Source organism: Pleurodeles waltl, chromosome 1_1 (genome assembly GCF_031143425.1).
Source record: "Pleurodeles waltl isolate 20211129_DDA chromosome 1_1, aPleWal1.hap1.20221129, whole genome shotgun sequence".
Classification (NCBI taxonomy): Eukaryota; Metazoa; Chordata; class Amphibia; order Caudata; family Salamandridae; genus Pleurodeles; species Pleurodeles waltl.
Genome location: NC_090436.1, coordinates 226,905,406 through 226,925,303, shown reverse-complemented (window position 1 = coordinate 226,925,303; position 19,898 = coordinate 226,905,406). Strand labels below are relative to the sequence as shown.

General features: G+C 44.7%; 1 protein-coding gene across 2 annotated transcripts in view; it reads right to left on the bottom strand.

The window, feature by feature from the left end:
- The window catches only part of EGFLAM (EGF like, fibronectin type III and laminin G domains), a 563,129-nt gene that overhangs the window by 434,161 nt on the left and 109,070 nt on the right, over positions 1 to 19,898 (bottom strand). For both annotated transcript variants that reach the window (XM_069221264.1, XM_069221268.1), the window contains exon 2: positions 9,261 to 9,370. In XM_069221264.1, coding sequence (XP_069077365.1) covers positions 9,261 to 9,370 — 110 coding nt within the window. The remainder of the gene's footprint in view (positions 1 to 9,260; positions 9,371 to 19,898) is intronic.

The window sequence follows — 19,898 nt, the reverse complement described above, 5'->3', positions numbered from 1 at the left end:
GACCAAGAATCGAGCAATGAGCGTGACAATGAACTTAACTAATGGTAAGCAATGGGCGCACTCTAAACCCACTTAAAGTAAACAAAAGATCTCGAAAGAGATAGTGCATGCACTGTCTAGGCGATACCTAAAAGTAGTTCCTTGGAAGTGAGCCGTTAAGGATACATATTAGCCAGTCAACAAATTGTATAGAGTCTAACCTCCAGACAAACAAAAGAAGGACAAGATGGGACAAGGCAAGCCATCGAATAGGAAGCAAGCATAAAATGTTACAGTAAAGTCAACCAAAGGTAAGTAATGAGTGGGCTCTAAGCCCACTGTAAGTTCTTAGAAAGTCCACAAAAGGTATTTTGCAACCAGATAGCTTGAGTGTCTGGTGGCCAAAACGTAAAAAGTTGGTACCTGATGTGAGTCATGGGAACTTCAACAGTCATTAATCTAAGAGCATGATGAAGAGCCTGTCTTCTGGGGAGGCGCAAATAAAAGAAGAGAAAGGTGAACCATTGAATATGAAGCAAGCATATCAAATTTACAAGGAAGCCACCCAAAGATAAGCAATGGGCTTACCAAAAGATCACTACGAGTATATTGTGTTGTAGACAATAGGTCTTAGAGAACAGACAGCTAATACTGTTTGTAGATGCAACCTAAAAAAAGTGGTGCCTGCACCTACACACACCAGACCCCATCACTCTCTGGGTAATCTCTGTTTGTCTACTGCAATTGTACTTCAACCATTTATGCATCACACTCTCGCCTAGAATATATCCTAGTGGCGGTCGCCACTTGGTAGTTATAGTTATTCTTTAGGAAAAAGTGTTTGTTTACTTGCCTATATCTTTGGAGCCGGTTGAGGAATCTTCATGCAATTTTCCCCCAAGAATTTCCGCTCACATGAGATGCTGGGTGGAAAGTTTCAGGGTGATCCATCAGCGGGGGCGAGAAAATTGGGGGTCCCAAAAAGCTTTTTCCTAATTCATTTTTCCATAGGGAATTTTGAACAGCACAAACCACTGGACGGAATTACACCGCAGTTGGCAGAAGAATAGGGTCTGGTCTGTTATTGGGTGTAAATCCGTTCAGCAGTTTTAGAGAAATTAGAGAAAATCCAAATTTGTATATATAGAGATGCGAAGGCTTCACAAACCCTTCTGATCTCATGCTGAGATATGATTGCTGCCAAATTTTCAAAAAGGAAGTGTTGCAGCCATGTTGGGACTCGGCTTCAGCCGACTCCCAAAAACAAAGATGTAAAAAAAAAAAAAAAAAGTGCCAGGGTAATGACACCCTGAACCCTTAGCGCTGGTGCTGGGGTCTGAGAGGGAGCCCCCCAAAGCTAAAAAAGCATTTTTTTCAATTTCCGCTGTGATTTGCAGTAGATCTGCAGATCCGGAGAAAATTAATAAAAAACAAAAAAAAACAAGCACAGGCTCCCACGCTCTAACTGTGGCCCCCTGGTAGGCCAAGTCCCGAAACCATTGCCATTGTCATGCAGGGAATGGTGCCCAGCCTCCCTGCAGCCAAGGGGATCTCCACATACCCAGGGCTTTCAGTAAATATAATGGGGAGGGCACCTGAACCCCCCCAGCCCTATGGACCACCACCTCCCTGGGGCTTTCACCAAATATAAAAGGGGGACACCTGTCCCACCCCGCAGCCCTTTGAGCCGCCAACTCTCCAGGGCTTTTACCAAATGTAACAGGAGCTGCCTGCCTTCCCCCCGCAGCCCCTGGGACCACCACCTCCCCGGGGCTTTCATCAAATTTAACATGGGGGGCCGAGTCAATGGTCGTTGGAGGGGGGGCTGCAGGCCCCCCTCGTGGAGCTATGGATGGCCCTGGGGACTCTCACTCCCACAGGGCCGGCTCCTGCTATGTCCCAGGGTGCCCACCCCTGGGACATAACTGTTTGCTTTTACGTGGTGGGAGCTGATAGCCTGCACCAAGCAAAAGCAAGCAATGTCTGCTTTCTGACAGCAAGAGCTGTCAAACAGCTCTTGCTGGCAGAAAGCAGAGTTTTCATCTATTTCCCTACACGCAAATATGTGTGCAGGGAAACAGATGAAAACATTGTTCCCACACGCAGGGAGCTGCTATTTAAAGCAGCTCGCTGTTTGTGGGAGCAATGTCGGCTCCCACAGGATGCGGGGAGCCAACTAGGACTGCGGGGGCCTTGCGGCTCCCCACACGGTCCTGTCACTCTCTCTCTCTTGCTTCATCCCATAATGGGATGCAACAGAAAGAGATAGAGAGATTGTCATTGCAATGGTCTCTCCATACAATGACTATAAAGAGTAAGACTAGCAAGATGCTTGGTATGAATGTTATAGTTACATTTGGTTGCAGAGCAGAACAGAGTCACTTCTGGCCTAATTGTCACGGTCTTGTGCTGTTACTTAGGAGACTGAAGGTTCAAATCCTAGTATCGCTTGGCAGTGTGCTTGTTTATTTACTGTTTTTTGGCTGTTAAACCTTCCTAGTGAGGGAGCATTCATATTTCTTTCCAATCACATGTGTTGACTGTCATTGGTATGTCTGAAAGCATCACAGTAAGGAGTCACCTATGGTTTAAAGGTTACAGTCACAGACCCTTGCACTGAAGGTTGAGGATTCTACTCCAGGTGTGTCCCTGGTCATTTCCCTTCTTTAATTTCTTTTAAACTCTCTCTCTCTCTCTCTCTCTCTCTCTCTCTCTCTCTCTCAATCTCTCTCTCTCTCAGGGTTTGGTGGTTAGGAAGGTTGGCCGCCGGAACTGGCCGAAGGCCAGGCCTTGCAGCCAACCCCACTGCACATGGCCATATGCTGAGCGTAGTGCCAGGTTTGGTGGCTATAGAGGGTTGGCTACAGGGACTGGCCATGGGCCAGGACCTGCGGCCAAACACTGCCGTGCACGTCAAAGGCTGTGCACGGCGTTGGTTGGATTAACATATAGTAATGAAAATTACTTTACTTTTTTTTAAAAACTTATATTCAATGAAAAAAACAAAGGTTACAGGTATGATATAGTTAGGAAATAGAATTAGAAAAAAACTAGAAATTCACTTAAAAAAACAAAGGTTACATGGACATTATAGTTAGGCTCACATTTTAAGCATACCAAACCATAGATATTCACCTGTTATAGTTATAGTTATCTCAAGTAACTGTAACTCATGCCCTAAGTTAACTGTAACTCGCACCCTCCCCATGCACTGCTAATTATCCCACAAATTACGGCACTCATGACTTCTTTGATAACATCACTGATGATATCAATGTAATATTTGCAGTAAACATTTGCAGTAAACATTTGAAGAAAAAACTGTGCGTGGCGGGGTGCAAGATATAGTTACCTTAGGGCACGAATTATAGTGCTTATCCTTATACTTATACCACGTGCTTGTGGTGACATTAGACCCCTCATCCCCCCCCATGCCGTCCTAAAAACGAAATCTGCCTTCTTTAGATGACCTGGCCTCATGGTCAGACTTCGACAATGCAATCTGCATTTACTTCACTGAGAATGAGGGCGCAGCTTCCTCCCCCCCTTGCAGAGTGTGATGCATTTAAACTGGTCAAATGGGGGCACTGTATTATCAACATGGTTGGGAATCACTCCCAGCTGCACACCGAGATAGGAAGTGCAAAAGGGGTGTCCCAATCCCGACCATAAACAGGCATGGGACTTGATACTACAAGCACTTGGCATGGGCAGTGCAGGGCCCCCCTTGGACAGCACCATCGCAATATTCACTGTCTGCTTTGCAGACACTGCTGTTTGCTTTGCAGACAGTGAACATTGTGAGGATGCTGGTGCACCCTGCAGGCGACAGCAGTGCTGCCGGCTCGATTATGAGCCAGAGACAATGCTGTAGCCTGTTTCCCGCTAGGCCAGTGGGCGAAACTTAGGTTTCCTCCCGCCGACCTAGCAGGAAACCCATAATAGCTCCAGTGGGAAGGTCGCTGCGAAGGCCTCAGCCACCCTGTCGGGAGTTTGGCGGGCACAGTCTTTCAGCCGCCAAACACGGAATCAACCCCTTAATGTTTTCTAATAACACTGTAAATTAGTCATCCAGAAGTGCACACAGCAGAAGCAAGACTGGGTTCTTGGTTTCCTATAACTCTTGTAAAAGTGTCTAGTGCCAGGACACTGTGCTGTCACACCAAGAAGTGGTATAACTTAGAAAAAACACATATAAAGATGCACAAGATACAGCTGTGCCAACGGAGTTTCTGATCACAGACAACATATTCCAGACACTCATTTTTTTCAGGGACAATAAGCTCTACATCAAAGTATTAAGAGTTGGTTTCATAGATGTATGCACATTCACTGTTACAATGTAGTACAGGAGGGAGTGTTATGGCCTGTCATTTAATATATCTCTCATTGCTTCAGACAATACACTATTATGGCCCTCATTCTGACCTTGGCGGGCGGCGGAGGCCGCCCGCCAAAGTCCCGCCGTCAGGATACCGTTCCGCGGTCGAAAGACCGCGGCGGTAATTCTGACTTTCCCGCTGGGCTGGCGGGCGGTCGCCTTCAGACCGCCAGCCAGCCCAGCGGGAAAGAGGCTTCCACGGAATCGAGCCGGCGGAGTGGAAGCTGTGCGACGGGTGCAGTTGCACCCGTCGCGTATTTCACTGTCTGCGCAGCAGACAGTGAAATACATGTAGGGGCCCTCTTACGGGGGCCCCTGCAATGCCCATGCCAGTGGCATGGGCACTGCAGGGGCCCCCAGGGGCCCCGCGACCCCCCCTACCGCCATCCGGATCTCGGCGGTCCGACCGCCGGGATCTGGATGGCGGTAGGGGGGGTCGGAATCCCCGCGGCGGTGCAGCAAGCTGCGCCGCCGCGGAGGATTCAATGGGGCCGCGGTACACTGGCGGGACCCCGCCAGTGGTGCCGGTCCGACCGCGGCTTTACCGCCACGGTCGGAATCCCCATTGGAGCACCGCCGGCCTGTCGGCGGTGCTCCCGCGGTCCTCCGCCCTGGCGGTCAAAGACCGCCAGGGTCAGAATGACCACCTATGTCCTGCAGACCCTTGTGCTTAGCAGAAGGGACGTGTCAGAGTGGTGCAGTCCAGTATCTCTGTCTATTCTTTTATCTCATTACCCTGTCCCCATTTTCATCACTGCTCTCTTTTTGTTGTTTATTTTGTCATATGTGGAGGTGCTGAGAGAGAGAAAAGTGCTCCTGCCTGCTTTCAAGTACAAGGTTAGTGCTCTCTGACACAAAACATTCAATGTGTAGGTAACAGTAGTTCTATTTTCAAGCCACTTTTAGAATGCAAATAGTACAGGGTACTCTTGAATTATATGGCAATTAGACTACAAGGTAATGCATCATTGTTGATGTTGAAATTAATGCCAGTGAGTATTATTGCAGCCTTCAAAGTCTTGAGCAACTTAAAGTGCTTAACTTCACAGATATTTAACAAACAGAAAACATGCAACAGAAGAGTGGATTTTTCCAGGAAAGCAGACAACATAATGGGTGGTCTTTTTTCAATGAGATATGCACTCTTAAAATCCAGAAGGTCAAGTGTTTCTATTTGTGCAGTACTTTATCTGTACAGATTTATCACCAAATTATGTTTACTGTCTACTCTTGGCAATCTTTTTGTGTTTGCCTGTTCTGTGCGCATGCTACATGCAGTAAATGCTTCGCCATTACCCTAAATCTACTCCAATCTTATCCGACTGAGCCAGGGTCCAACTTTATGATGTACAAATAAATAATAATATCATTGCCTAGAAATGAGTTGCCATCATTCGATGAAGGGAACAGACATGCAAGTGGGGCTATATAGTGCTGTTTTAGTTCCCAATTTACTATTTACTGTAACCAGAACAAATCATTAACCCTCTGGGACACATAAACAAACATTAATGCAGTTTTAAAGTACCACCAGTCCTTGCAACCTCTCCTTTCATCAAACTCTCTAAGTTGGTGAAACATAGGATAATCCCCATCAGGATACCTACTGTATCACCAACAAGATTTAGATTTGTAGACTTCTGCTGTAAACTAACTACCTTCACAGGCTACCACATATCCTCGCCCAGTGTGAACTTCTTTGGACCAGCAGGGCACTATCATTCCTGTAGGAGGCTGGCTCAGTATATGTTGTACACCTATAGGTGATGCACCCTGCACTTAGTCCAGGCCACCCCTAGAGATAGTGGTAGAGGTTCTAATAACCAAAGCTCTCAAAGGGTAGCTGTGGAGAGCAGGTAAGACTTATCAGAGATGGTGTAAAGCAATTGCATTAACCACAAAGTCAGTCAATGATTTACACACAAGAAAGAACCACACCACGTGTTAGAAAAATAAAGTATTATTTATTAACACACAGGCACTAAACTAACTTTGGTATATTTCCTAATTGGAGATACGAGCACACAGCAATGCACTTCAAAACAGGTAGATACAAGCATACAATAACATGGGCCCTTATGTGGGGGGGGGGGGGGCAACCCATATACTAAGAAAATGGGTACATAAAGACACAGCTGACCAAGACTGACATTCAAGAATCCTAAGGACTGGGGAAGTCACACCAAAGGTAAGTAGCAGGAATGCCCCAGGAGCCTGTGTGCAGAGGTATTACCTAGTGTAGGGTGTCCCTTAGGATAACACTGGGTAAGTCTCGGATAGGAAAAGGTTGGAAATGGACCCTTCCCAGAAGACCCAGAGGAAACCCATTGGAACAAGGAAGGTTCAAGAGTACCCCCATCAGAGGATACCCATAGAAGTGGAGTACCTACATCAGGGAGCCCAGGGGCATAGGGGTGAAGTTGTGTCAGAACCTCCTGTTGATGTAAATGGGGACCTCTGCTGTCCAGCTGCTACAGTGACTCGTGGACTAGGCCGTTGGAACCCAGGCATGTATTCTGGGCAAGGAACACCTGTGAAGAGAGAGGACAGAGCCCAAATCACCCTAAAGGCATCCAGGGGGTGCAGGAGGGCAACGCCCAACCTTCTTGTGGATGCTTTTCTGTTGGACGTTTGTTGTGAAGATGCAGCTGCGGCATCCAGGCGATGCAGAAAAATCCCAGGAGTTGTCCACAAGCTGCCCCATGCCTGTTATCGAGTGCAGAGGGGTCAGCGGTCAGCAGGACCACCAGCAAGCCTTGGCAAATGCAAAAGGAGAGTCACACAAGGAGTTACATCAGTGGCGACCAGCAGGGTCCAAGGGATCCAACCTTTGCAAGTAAGTCAGGGCCGGCCCTCAGCAGTGAGGAGAGCCAGGAGGAATCAAAGGAGACCCCGGGAGGACAGTCTGGCAGCAAACAGAGGGAGTCACGAGGAGGCCTCAGCAGTACAAAGAAGATGAATGCCCACGTTGCCAAGGTTGCAGGGAAGACGAGGAGCAGTGTGAAGCTTGAGGCTGGGGCTTCTTGGAGCTAGGAGGTCTTCTAGCTGAAGAGGCAACAAGCCTTGGTGACGACAACAGATGTGGTGCACAGGGATTCTGTCCCAGCAGCTACAACGAGGGACCACTGTCTTCCCAGTTGCATAGAAGACAGGTCAGACCTCTAGAGAGCCACAGAGCTACCACCTATGTTGCAGAGCCATGAGCAGTCCGTGGGAAAACAGGATCCACAAACCAGTTGTAGACGTCGAGGTGCCTGCGGTTGGAGGGGAGTGACTCCTTCACTCCAAGGGAGAGTTCTTCTGGATGTCCTTAGTGCAGGCAGAGTCCTTGTACCTCTGGAGGATGCACCGCCACAGAAGTTGCAGAGTTCTTGCCTTGCTTGGAGACAAAGTTGCAGTAGGGGCCCTCCTACCAGTTGCAGTCTTGTTTTGGTTCCTGGCAAGGTCCAGCAGCAGAATCCGGTGTACAGGTTGCAAAAGAAGCCGTGAAAATGAATCTGGGGTCCCTCCCTCAGGGGAGCCCCTAAATAATCCAGGAAGGGGGTTGGATGACTACTGCGGTAACCTACCTATAAGGGGGTCAGGGACGCCACTCAACTGGACTCACCAGTAAGGTGCTTCCAAGGGCCTCTGCACATCGTTCTTCTAGGATGGAAGAATCAAGTGGCCACAAGGCAGAGGTCTGGGGACCCCCTCTAGGGTTGGAGCTGGACAGGGGGGTGTTTACTCCCCTGTCCTTTGTGTGTTTCGAACCAGGGCAGGAGCCTGGGGGTTCCTGCACTGGAAGTAATTGGTTTTGAAAGAAGGGCACCAAATATGCACTTCAAAGAAGTCTGGTGGCGCTCACGAGCACCCCTACCCTAGCCTAGAGACACCTATTTTTAATGGTGCGGGGCTAACACCTCCTCCACAGTAAAATCTTTGTTCTGCCTTCCCCTACCCGAGTTAGGCTCAGCAGTAGGAGGGCAAAGAGTGTCTGGGGCTGGCAGCAGCACTGGCTTGCACACAGACCCTGCTGAAAGGTTGAACAGGCACATGAGGGATCCATGGTGTACCAATGCCCTAGGTACCTAAGTACCATATACCAGGGACTTCGAGGTACCACATACAGGGGTACAACAGTAGCCAATTGTAGGGTGTAAGAAATGCTTACCAACCAAATTTAAGAGAGATAACACCAACACTGTGGTCATGGATAGCAGGATCCTAGTGTACTACAGTCAAAACACATTGACACCTGACAAAAAATGGGGGCAACCATGTCAGAAATATCCTACTTTCCTACAATCCCATTTGCAGTTCAGCGGTAATAAGATCAATCTTTACATGTACAATTGATGCTATTGTATAAAGTTATTGAACTAAATTAAAGACTTGGCACAGATGTGAATCAATGCATTATTGTCCTGTTCTTTTATTGTTGTGCTTAAATGTTGGACATTTTATAAATTGACTTCTCAAGCCTGACTATGATTTATACCAAACAGCACTACCATAAATAACATAAAATAGTAAAAACACGTACATACCAAGGTATATAGAATCTAACAGATGCTAACTTGGCTTGGAAGAGGGTCGAAAGAAGAGATATGTAGACGGGCAAGAACTATATGAAGAACACCACTTATTGTGGATGGAAAGAACATACCACCCACTGTAGAAAATTACTTCAAGCAAAAGAACTGTTTTAAAAAAATAAATACATTCTCATTCTGTATGCAGTCTTTGTGGAAAATAAGTCATTTGCACACTTAAGTACACAATACACTAATATTTTTACAGGAACCTGGCAAGGAATCTGGATGGTGTACAAACAGGGAATCAAGAAAGCAGTCAACGTCGGAAAGGCGGAAGAACACACAGTCATCACATTTCCAATCACAGAACAAATACTACTTACCGTATATCCGGTAATGGTATTTGCATGCTGCCTCGGCATCCTCCATTGCACACTGAGGGCTGTGCAGTTCACTGCTTCAAGCTGTACATCTAAAGGAGGTCCTGGTCTATCTGTCTCAAAACATAAGAAGAGTGCATTAAGAACTTCAGGCCTATTGTAAAGAAATATATCTCTAGAACAATGACAAACCTATATGCCCACGGGACACGGGTACATATGTATATCAATCTAAACAAAATGTCAGGTGGTCCTCATTCCAAAAGAAGGTGGCCTCGTCCATGAGTTAGAGGACTCTATCTTATTTTAACATAATCCCAATTCAACTGGATTGTGTGGAAACATTACTGTAAAAACAGTATAGGAAACATAGTACTGGGCACAGTAAGAATTTCCGTCATGCATGTATCGAATTCGTACATATACAATCTGGTGCGAAACATGTGAATATAGTGCAAACAATGCAGTGCTCACAAGGCGATCATATTACACAAAGACAAAAGGTTATATAATCTCAATTAATTAGAGAAACAGATGGAAGTTCCAATTAATTCACAATCCCTTCTTGTTACTTGTAGGTGTCAACAAGTTGGAGGGAGGGGTGTGGACATTTTGACCTCAAATTATTACAGGGTTCTCCTCAGGACTTCGTCATACAAATACTACACCTGCACATACAAAACTAAAGAGTGGTAAAACTAAGTACCAGCATTGTTACAGTTTCAGTGAGAAACAAGTAAGCACTACCTCCCCCACTGCATGGGCTGGATAGAATTAACAATCAATCTCCATATATTCTACGACAGTATCAAAAGTCAAAAATTACAAATTTCACAAACTGTTATCCAAACTTCATGCACTCCATCACTGTGCAGAAGGAAAATGAAAATCAGTGCTCAGACAAAACCAGGGTACTCCAATATCCCTTTTGCTATACTCAAGATTCAAATCCAATTGAATCCAATAGACATGCAACCAAAGCCCTATGTGCTGTCTAGTGGTCCTAAGTATCTTAGACACAGGTCTTCACATGGATGGCTATTCTAAATGTGAGAGCCCTATGTGGTTTCCACTGCTTCAAATGCATAGTGAACATATACAAGAAATGGCCCGCTTACCAAAACCAGAAACAATCAGTGTCTTAATAGAGGAGCTTGATGTAGACTTGCTACCAGTCCCACCTTTGACCAGTGATTTCAAAGAATGTTATACCCAAAGACTCACAAAGTCAAGAAGTCCATAATGCTGTCACAATTTTATGAATACAGTTTCTGTCACCTCAAAAATGATTGAGATATTCAGTTTCACTGCAGGCAAGGAGAAAAGAGTGAAAAAGGCCAGTTACCACCCATGTTATTTACAAAGTAATCTACAAAGCTGAAATTCTGTGCACAAACCTTGTGCTTACTCCTGAGGGGGAGAACTCCGGGTTCCTCGCTGAACTGCGCTCCTTCAATTGAAGAAGTGCAATTTAGCAAGGAGCACAGAGTTGAGGCAATATGTATGAATACAATAAATGCATGACGGAAATTCTTACTGTATCCAGTACTGTGTTTTCCATACTAATGTTTTACAGTAATGTTTCCACACAGTCAAGCTGAATTGGAATTATATTGAAATAGGATAGAGTCCTCTAACTCATGGATGAGGTCTCCTTCCTTTCAAATAAGTCCCACGTGACATTTTGTTTAGATTTATATCCATATGTTGTAAAGAGGTATTAGTGAGGTGGAAAATATCTGATGTGGTTTAAATCAATTTCTTTTTTATTTATTCACTAGTTCTTTTTTGGCTTTTATCCATAATTTACTCGAGTCTCATATAGTTCTAAACAGGATTCTGCCATTATTTTGTACTCCATTCTGTAGGAAATTTACTTTTTCTGCATGTCCATCCCATATTTTCACTTTTACTTGAACCTGTTTTTGTTGGCTGACTTTAATAATCTGTGCACTTTACTCCTGCTAACCAGTAGCAAAGTGCCTGTGCTCCCCCCTAAACATGACTGAATTGACATACTCCTAATTGGTATATTTAACTTGCATATGTACCCAGGGCCTGGAAGTTAAATTTCATTAGTGGACTGCAGCACTGATTGTACCATCCATGATATTGGCAGTCCAAACATTGCTTCAAGTCTACTATTGTAGCGTGACTGTAACAATGTCAAATGTACTGCAACCTATACAAATAAACCCTTTTTGATCGGTAAAATGGTTTCTTTTAAATAATGATAAAGTACCCCTATGTAGGTCCTGTTGCCCAGAAGGCAGGGTGCATGGTATTTAAAAGTAGAACATGTAGATATGTCTTAACATGTCCTTCTAGTGAAAGTACCCAAAAACTATTTTCACTGTAGCTGTCCTATTGAGAAACACTGTAAGGCAACATTAAATACTAATACTGTATCTCTAAATGCAATTCAATGGTGAAGTCAGATTTTAAATAATGATTAAGGGAAGGTAACTTTTAGAAAATTACCTTTTATCTGCCCGAACTATCAGAAGGCTAATTAACATAAGCCCCTACCAGTTCTCAGCCTGTGGTCAGCCTTCCATAGGAGTGAAAAAGGTGTGCCTCCCAGTTGCAAACAACAGACTGACCTGTATGGGCAGAGATGATTCCTCTGACCTCCACAGAATATGCAAGGTAGGAGCTGTAGGCATCCTTTTTGCACTAGTGTGTAAAATCATACTTGATAGGTCTGTTAAGCCACATCCACCACTTGGGACATACTTCAAAGGGAGAGTGTAAAGGATGTCAAGGTCATTCTTGTGGATCCTCTGTCTAGTTGCTGAAGGACCCTTCTTTTGTCCTACCAGACTTATGTCTCTGAGTATGATGTGCGTACGGTGCCTGCCTCAAAATCTTTTGAATTAGATGAGGTAGGACACTAGGATTACCACAATATACTTTCCCCCGCCACACACACACATCCTTTAGAGCCCAAGTTTAGTATGGCTGAAGGCTTTTGCCATCTTGGATTAGCCCTTACACATTGCATTTTGGGCCTATTTGCAGTAAGATAAACAGGAACTACTGAAAAAATGGGTAGGGTTGGACTGGAAACTTTTACTCCAAAAGATTAAGGCATGCCCAGGAGTTCCTTTAACCCCTAGCTGGTTCCAGACATAAATGTTGTATGCCCATGCACCTTCTGCAAAACACTGCTTGGACCAACGGACAATCAGAAGAGAACTAGGCCTGCTGTATGTGATTTCAAAGGAGTCCTGAAGGACTGGATCTGCTCCCTCTTGTACGCAGGACAAAAAAGTGGACTCCAAGGGTCAGTTGGCAGACCTCCTGTGTGACTACAAGGAGAGAAGCTGCAAGAAGCTTTTCCTGGAAGAACTCAGCAGACCAGTGCCAACTAGTCATGGACTGGACCATGCTGTTGGCCTCTGACTGACATCCTGCGAGTCTCTAAGTGCCTCCGATAACGTCCTGGGAGCCTTAGAAGATTACTCCTGCATTTGGTTGGGTCTTAAGAGACTAACGGCCTGATTTAATTCTTGGCAGTGAGGATGCTCTGTGTCCTCCAGGATTAATCCCCCCTGACAGTCCTGGGGAGTAAGTACCATTGGAGAAATACTACATGTCCACCCACCCAATTTGGATGGGCAGACATGTAGTCATTTTTTACTGTTTTGTTGCTGCCAGGTAACACCTGGTGGTAAGGAACAGAAAAACATTTTAATGCTCCCCCTGCCATGACAGAAGCCTCCCATGCTGAATAAAGCATTAGATTTTTTCTTCACAAAAACAAAATCACATTTTGGAATTTTCTTTTGCAATAGAAAAAAACGATCACTGTTTGTTACAGGGCTGTGTCCTTCCGAAGCAGCCCTGTGACGGACAGTAAAATGCATTCCTGTGACAGCAATTCCTGCCAATGCATTTATGCAAATGATCACCTACTAGGAGGCCATTTATAAATTTGGCAGATGGAGTAGACATAGCCTGGCGGACGAAAGGTTTCTACTACGTCTGCCAAAAATTAAATCAGGCCCTAAGTCAGAAAGTAAAACCTTTCACGAGGATGAACCTAGTTGGTGTATCTGACCCGTGCTCCATCGTAGTCGACCTCAAATCACACCTACATCCTGGTCTACTGCGAACACTGAATATGATTGTGACAGTGTTTTTTTGGCACTACTTTTACTTAAAATATTGGAAATCATATTTCCTGTTTCCCTTATTGGATTTTTGGCGTTTTGGTGTCATTTTATTTATAATTCAGTTTGTCTTTTGGACTTTATCACTGTTTTGGTACTGCATAAATACTTTAGACATTTCCTTAAGTTAAGTTTGTCTTCTCTGTGCCATAGCTAACAGTGGGTTGAGCTTAGATTCATTTAGTGAGTTAAAGAGTTCACCCTGACAAGGGTTGTGATTATTCCTTCAAAGGGCAGTTACCCACCCTAAATAGTAAACCAATTTCTCACATATTGTGGTTGCTCTCCCTTCTGATAAGTGCAATACATTTTACTCTATCCACATGCCCCTATCACTTTTAGGCAGGTTTGGCATATCTTAAAAATGGAAAACAATCAATTATCTGTTGGATTCAACATAATCATTCTCTACCTCCAAATGTTCCACTCATGGTTCAATTCAAGCAATAAGCAGTACACAATCAATACATCATGTGTTCTGGAAGCAAAGGGTATTGTCCTAATCTGCCCTATTTATGGCTAAATGGCCCATTCTGGAGTGTATACCCAGGTATATATTTTAAATAGGGAGCAGAGAACATCAACCCATTTTTGGAAGTCTCTGGAAAGACAGTTTTTTTCATGTTTTAGTCTAATGCCACAACATTTTGAAAAATATAATAAACTGGAATGCTTTGTTTTTCTGATAATAAGATGAGATAAATATACATTTACTAAGAAAAAGAAATGAAAACAAGCATTGGCAGAGCCAATAGGTCTCGCCTGTGCAAGAGCTAATGGCTTTGCCAATATGTTGTAGACATGTTGTACACCAGTGTTGCTGCTGTTCAGCATGGCTAAACGTCAGGCAAGTGGCATGGAGTGGAGTGTCGCGGAGTGGAGTGTTATGGAGTAGCATGCAGTGGTGTAGAGTAGAGGTGTGTGGAGTGGGGTGTCATAGAGTGGAGTGGAGAAGTGGAGTGTTGTGGAGGGGGTAGAGTGTTGTGGAGGGGGTAGAGTGTCATAAGGGGAAGGGCCTGCAGTGCAGTAGAGTTCAGAAGACTGTCAGAGTGAAGTAGAGTGCCCTAAAGTGGAGTGTCCTAGAGTGTTGTGGAGTGGTGTAGAGCAGAGTGGAGTGACATATAGGGTGCTGTGTAGAGTGGAGAAGAGCGCTGCAGAGCAGAGTGGTGTAGAGCGGATTAGATTGCCAGAGTGGAGTGGCATAGAGTGGAGTAAAGTAGGAGAGTGGGAATGGCATAGACTGCTGTAGAGTCAAGTGGTGTAGAGTAGAGTGGAGTGTCATAGGGTGTCAGAGTGGAGTGGCACAGAGTGGAGTAGGTTATAATCGAATAGAAAGGAGTAAAGTGGCATGGGGTGGCATAGAGGGGGTCCATAAAGCATTTTAGAGTGGCATGGAGTAGAGTGTAGTAGAGTAGAGTGGCACAGAGTGGAGTAGAGTGTCAGAGTGAAGTAGAGTTTAAAGAAGTAGAGTGTCAGAGTGGAGTATCGTAGAGTGGACTATAGTGACCTAGAGTGAAGTGGCATAAACTACAGTGGTGCAGAGTAAGCTGCAATAGAGTGCAGTCTCATAGAGGGCATTTGAGTAAGGTGGTGTAGAGTGCATTGGCAAACAGTGCAGTGGTGTCGAGTAGAGTGGTGCAGAGTAGACTGAAGTGGCGTACAGTTCAGTGGCATAGAGTCTATTATTTCAGAATAGAGTGAAGTAGCATGGAGTGGTGCAGGGTATAGTGGAGTGGGGAAGGGTAGATTTCAGAGGAGTGAAGTAGTGTAGGGTGCAGTGGCGTAGAGTAGGGTAGAGTGCAGTGGTGCTGAATAGATTAGAGTGGTGTAGAGTGATGCAGAGTGTAGTGCATAGAGTGCATCAGTGTAGACTGAAGTAGAGTGGTGCAGAGTACAGTGCAGTGGCGTAGAGTGCACTGCCATTTTGTGCATTGGTGTACAGTGGTACAGAGTACAGTAGTGCAGAGTACACTGGTGCAAAGAATAGAGTGGCACAGAGTGCAGTGATGTAGAGCACAATGGTGTAGTGTGGTATAGTTTGCAGTGGCATAGCATTCAGGGGCATTGTATGCAGTGGTGTAGTGTACAGCAGTGCAGAGCTCAGTGGTGCAGAGTTCAGTCTTGCAGAGTAGTGGGTTGTAGAGTGCAGCGGCATAGATTGCAGTGGCATAGAGTGCAGTGGCATAGAGTGCAGTGGCACAGTGCAGAGTGGCACAGAGTAGAATGGCATAGAGTGCAATGGTGTAGAGTGGCATAGCATGCAATGGCATGGAGTGGAGTGGCATAGAGTATTGCAGAGTAGAGTTTAGAGGCGATGAGTGCAGTGGTTCAAAGTAGTTGGCGATGAGTACAGAGGCATAGAGTGCATTTGTTTTGAGCAAAGTGGTATTGAGTGCATTGGTGTAGAGTTCAGTGGTATAGATTAGAGTGGCATAGAGCGCAATAGCCTGGAGTGGAATATAGTAAAGTGGAGTATAGTGCACTGGTGAAGATTGGAGTGGCACAGAGTAGAGTAGAGTGGAGTTCAGCATCATGGAGTGTAGTGGTGTAGAGTTGATTGTATCATAGTAGAGAGAAGTAGTTCAGAGTGGAGTGGTGCAGGGTAGAGTTCAGTGGTGCCGGGTAGAGTTCAGTGGTGCAGAGTAGTGTTGTAGAGTGGCATAGAGTACAATGGTGCATAGTAGAGTACAATGACAGAGTGGAGTGGCACAGAGTTGAGTAGTTTGGCGTAGAGTGCAACAGCATAGAGTAGATTCTTTCAGGGTAGAGTAAAGTAGCATAGTGTGGTGCAAGGTAGAGTGGAGTGGTGGAAGTTAGAGTGCAGTGGCAAAGAGTAGTAGTGTAGAGTGCATTGGCATAGAGTGCAGTGACAGAGAGTACAGAGTTGCAGAGTAGAATGGCATAGAGTAGAGGGGTGCAGAGTAGAGAGGAGTGGTCTAGACTGGAGAGGTGTAGAATGCAGTGGCAAAGAGTGCAGTGATACATAGTAGAGTGGGGGATAATGCACTGGCATAGAATAGAGTGGGACAGAGCTGAGAGGTGTACAGTGGAGTGGCATAGAGTGCAGTGTCAGAGTGCATTAGTGCACAGTAGATTAGAGTGGAACAGAGTACACTGGCATAGAGTGTATTGATGTAGAGTGCACTTGCACCAAGTAGTGTGGTGCAGAGTGGAGTGCAGTGGCCTAGAGTGCAGCGATGCAGAGAAGAGTGACAGAGTTCAGTGGTGGAGATTACAATGTTGCAGAGTACAGTGGCATAGAGTGGAATGGTACAGAGTAAAGGGGAGTGGTGCAGAGTAGAGTGGAGCGGTGCGGAGTAGAGTGTGCAGTGGCATACAGTGCAGTGGTGCAGAGAAGAGCGGCATAGAATTCAGTTAGAAAGAGTGCAGTTTTGCAGAGTAGAGTGTTGCAGAGTACAGTGGTGTAGAGTGGCATATAATACATTGGGGTGGAGTGCAGTAGTGTACAGTGGTGCAGTGTAAAGTGATAGAGTGCAATGGTGTAGAGTAGAGGGTGCAGAGTGCAGTAGAGTAGAATGTTCCAGACTAGAATATAGTGCCATACAATGCAGTGGTACAGAATAGATTAGCATTGAGTGCAGTGGCATAGAGTGTATTGGTTTTGAGTAAAGTGGTGTAGAGTGCATTGGCATTGAGTGTAGTGTTGTTGAGTGCAGTGGCACAGAATAGAGTGGCAGTGGTGGAGAATGGAGTGATGCATAGTAGAGTTAATAGAGTGTACTGGCTTACAGTGCATTGCATAGAGTGTAGTACAGTCACAGAGTAGAGTGGTACAGAGCAGAGTGCAGTGGCATAGAGTGCAGTGGTGCAGAGAAGAGAGGCACAGAGTTCAGTGGCATGGAGCGCAGTGTTGTCGAGTGAAGTGGCAAAGAGTGGACTGGTGCAGAGTGGACTGGTGTAGGGTGAGGGCATTGATATAGAGTACAGTGATGCTGAGTGTAGTGACAGAGTGTAGTGGCATAGAGTGCGGTGGTGCAGAGCACAGTGGTGCAGGGTAGAGTGCAGTAGTGCAAAGTGGCATTATGTAAAGTGATGCAGAGTGGAGCAGGGTGGAGTGAAACCTAGTTGAGTGACGCTGAGTGGAGTGGTCCTGAGTAGATTAGAGTGGTATATTGTGGATGGACAGAGTGCACTGCTGTAGAGTGGAGTGGTACAGAGTAGACTGCATTGTGTAGAGCCCAGTGGCATAGAGTGCAACATAGCAGAGTAGAATGGCATAGAGTGGAGTGGCACAGTGGAGTGGTGTAGAGTGCAGTGGCGAAGGGTGCAATGGCGCATAGTAGAGTAGTGTGAGGTAGGGTGCACTGGCATAGAGTAGAGTGGTGTAAAGTAGAGAGGCGTAGGATGAAGTTGCGTAGAGTGAAGTGGTACACAGTAGATTGCAGTGGTGTAGTGTGAAGGGGTGCAGAGTACACTACAGCTGGGTGGAGTGGTGCAGAGTACAGTGGGGTAAAATGACGTATGCATGGTGTGGAGGCATACTACCATTACAAACAACACATCTTCAATTGAATTGACTATTACATTTGCACAGACATACAGTTTTACCGATAAAGTTATACAGTGCATGAACAATGAGTGGAAATTTCATCACCTAGTGTACTGATTTTTTTTTTTTCATATTAAAATAGTTGTTTCCACCACACGTCAGACTTACCAAGAAATGTGTTTCATTTGTGCTTTCCTAATTCTGATATATTCTGAAAGATCGGTACAGTTCATTTACTGACATTTCAACTTTGTTGTGTGCTAGAAAAAAAATAACATTGTACAACCTTCCTCAAGTACTGCCCTAGTAGCCAGCATGGCTGTCACATAGGTCCTCTCACTTTGAAGTCAGAAAAAGAAAAGTAAACATCAAGCTCCCTGGAAATAGAGCCTGATATTTGATTTCTGTCTTTGAATACACAGCAAATGTGACAAGATAAAAACAAGATGTAAAGGTGTGTTTACAGAAATCCATTACTAGTGGAAGAATACAGTGAATAGAGTTTGAGCAGCGAAAGAGACAAACTCAAACCGACAGCCCAAAAACAAATAGAGGCAGCAAATAGAAAGCATGCTAATGTGAGTTACAAACTACAATGCCAATGGTAAGCAATGGCCAGAATGTATTTCCAGGGAAGCTTTCTGAATGCCCCAAAGATGACATAAGCAAACTAGACACCTGTGCTTACTGGTAGGCTTTGACCTTAAAAGGTGTCATATTCAATGAGTGACACAGCATTTATGTTTTATAAGCTGTGATCCGTATGTATCTCTTGTTGCAAACCTGCCCATATTATTACTAACATTAGCATAGGATGGTTATAACTTATTCATAACCCAGATTCATATATAGTTTCATACAATGAAAAGGATGGCCTGCTAGGATTAATCTGCAGCATAATCCTAGCAGGCCTTCCTTCAACAGCACATACGGTTATAGCATATGAGCGTGGGTCAAATTTGAATGCCCATCAGACATCCCATGCAAGTGAAAAGCATGTTTATCTACTTCATTGGTGACCTACTGTAACTAAAACTATGTCCAATAGCAAATATATTTATCCACACAAAAATAATTAATATTTTCACCAAACCATTTGGTTTAAATGTAAGGTTCATATCTGAGAAGGGCAGCTCAAATCCAGTTTTAAATAACAAACACCGACTTTACCAAAGATTCAGAACTCTAGCTTCTAAATGGCATTTTAAACTGCCCATGTTCCTATATTTGTGGCATTTATCGATGTGTACAGTCTGTCAGACAAAAAATGACTGAAGGCATGTAATAAGATGCTAAGTGCGATTATGGGTGTAGTACTTTCACACAGGTCAGGGCAGGTTCTGTTTTATGCCTCATAAGAGTCCGTTTGTTTCTTCTACCAGAATTTGAAACTATTTCTGAACTAACAAGCATTTGAAATCCTAATATAGCCTTATAGCCTGCTACTTAGTGCTCTACTATTTGTTAAAGTACCGTATTCTGCATTATAGGCTTGAGCAGCAGGTGAGAGCCTATAACAAGCAACGCGGTCTTTAACAGTCAGTATAGGCCCTAGGCAGAAGTGTTATAATGCTATCCATCCACTGAGGGTAACATGTTCTGAATTGAAAAGGAGAAACACAAAAATGAACATTTCAATGTTGTAGAAGATACCAGCCATTTTTAGGTTGAGCATAGCAGCGTGCAAGCACTGGTCTTCATAAAATGTTGTAATCTATTCTGTGGGCTTTAACCACCCCCATTACTTAAGATTATTCCTGCCTTTCAAAAATCACTTGATGTCATTGGTAAATGCTTTTGTTTGTCCCGCCTTCAGGCAGTTTTGTTAAAGCCTTGGAGGCTGACCCTGTGACATGGATTATTGAATGATCAGTGAGATACTTTAGCGTGGCACACTATTTTTTCTCTTGTCTCGCCGTGTCGATCATGGCGGTATGTTGTTTCTTCGTCTTCCTT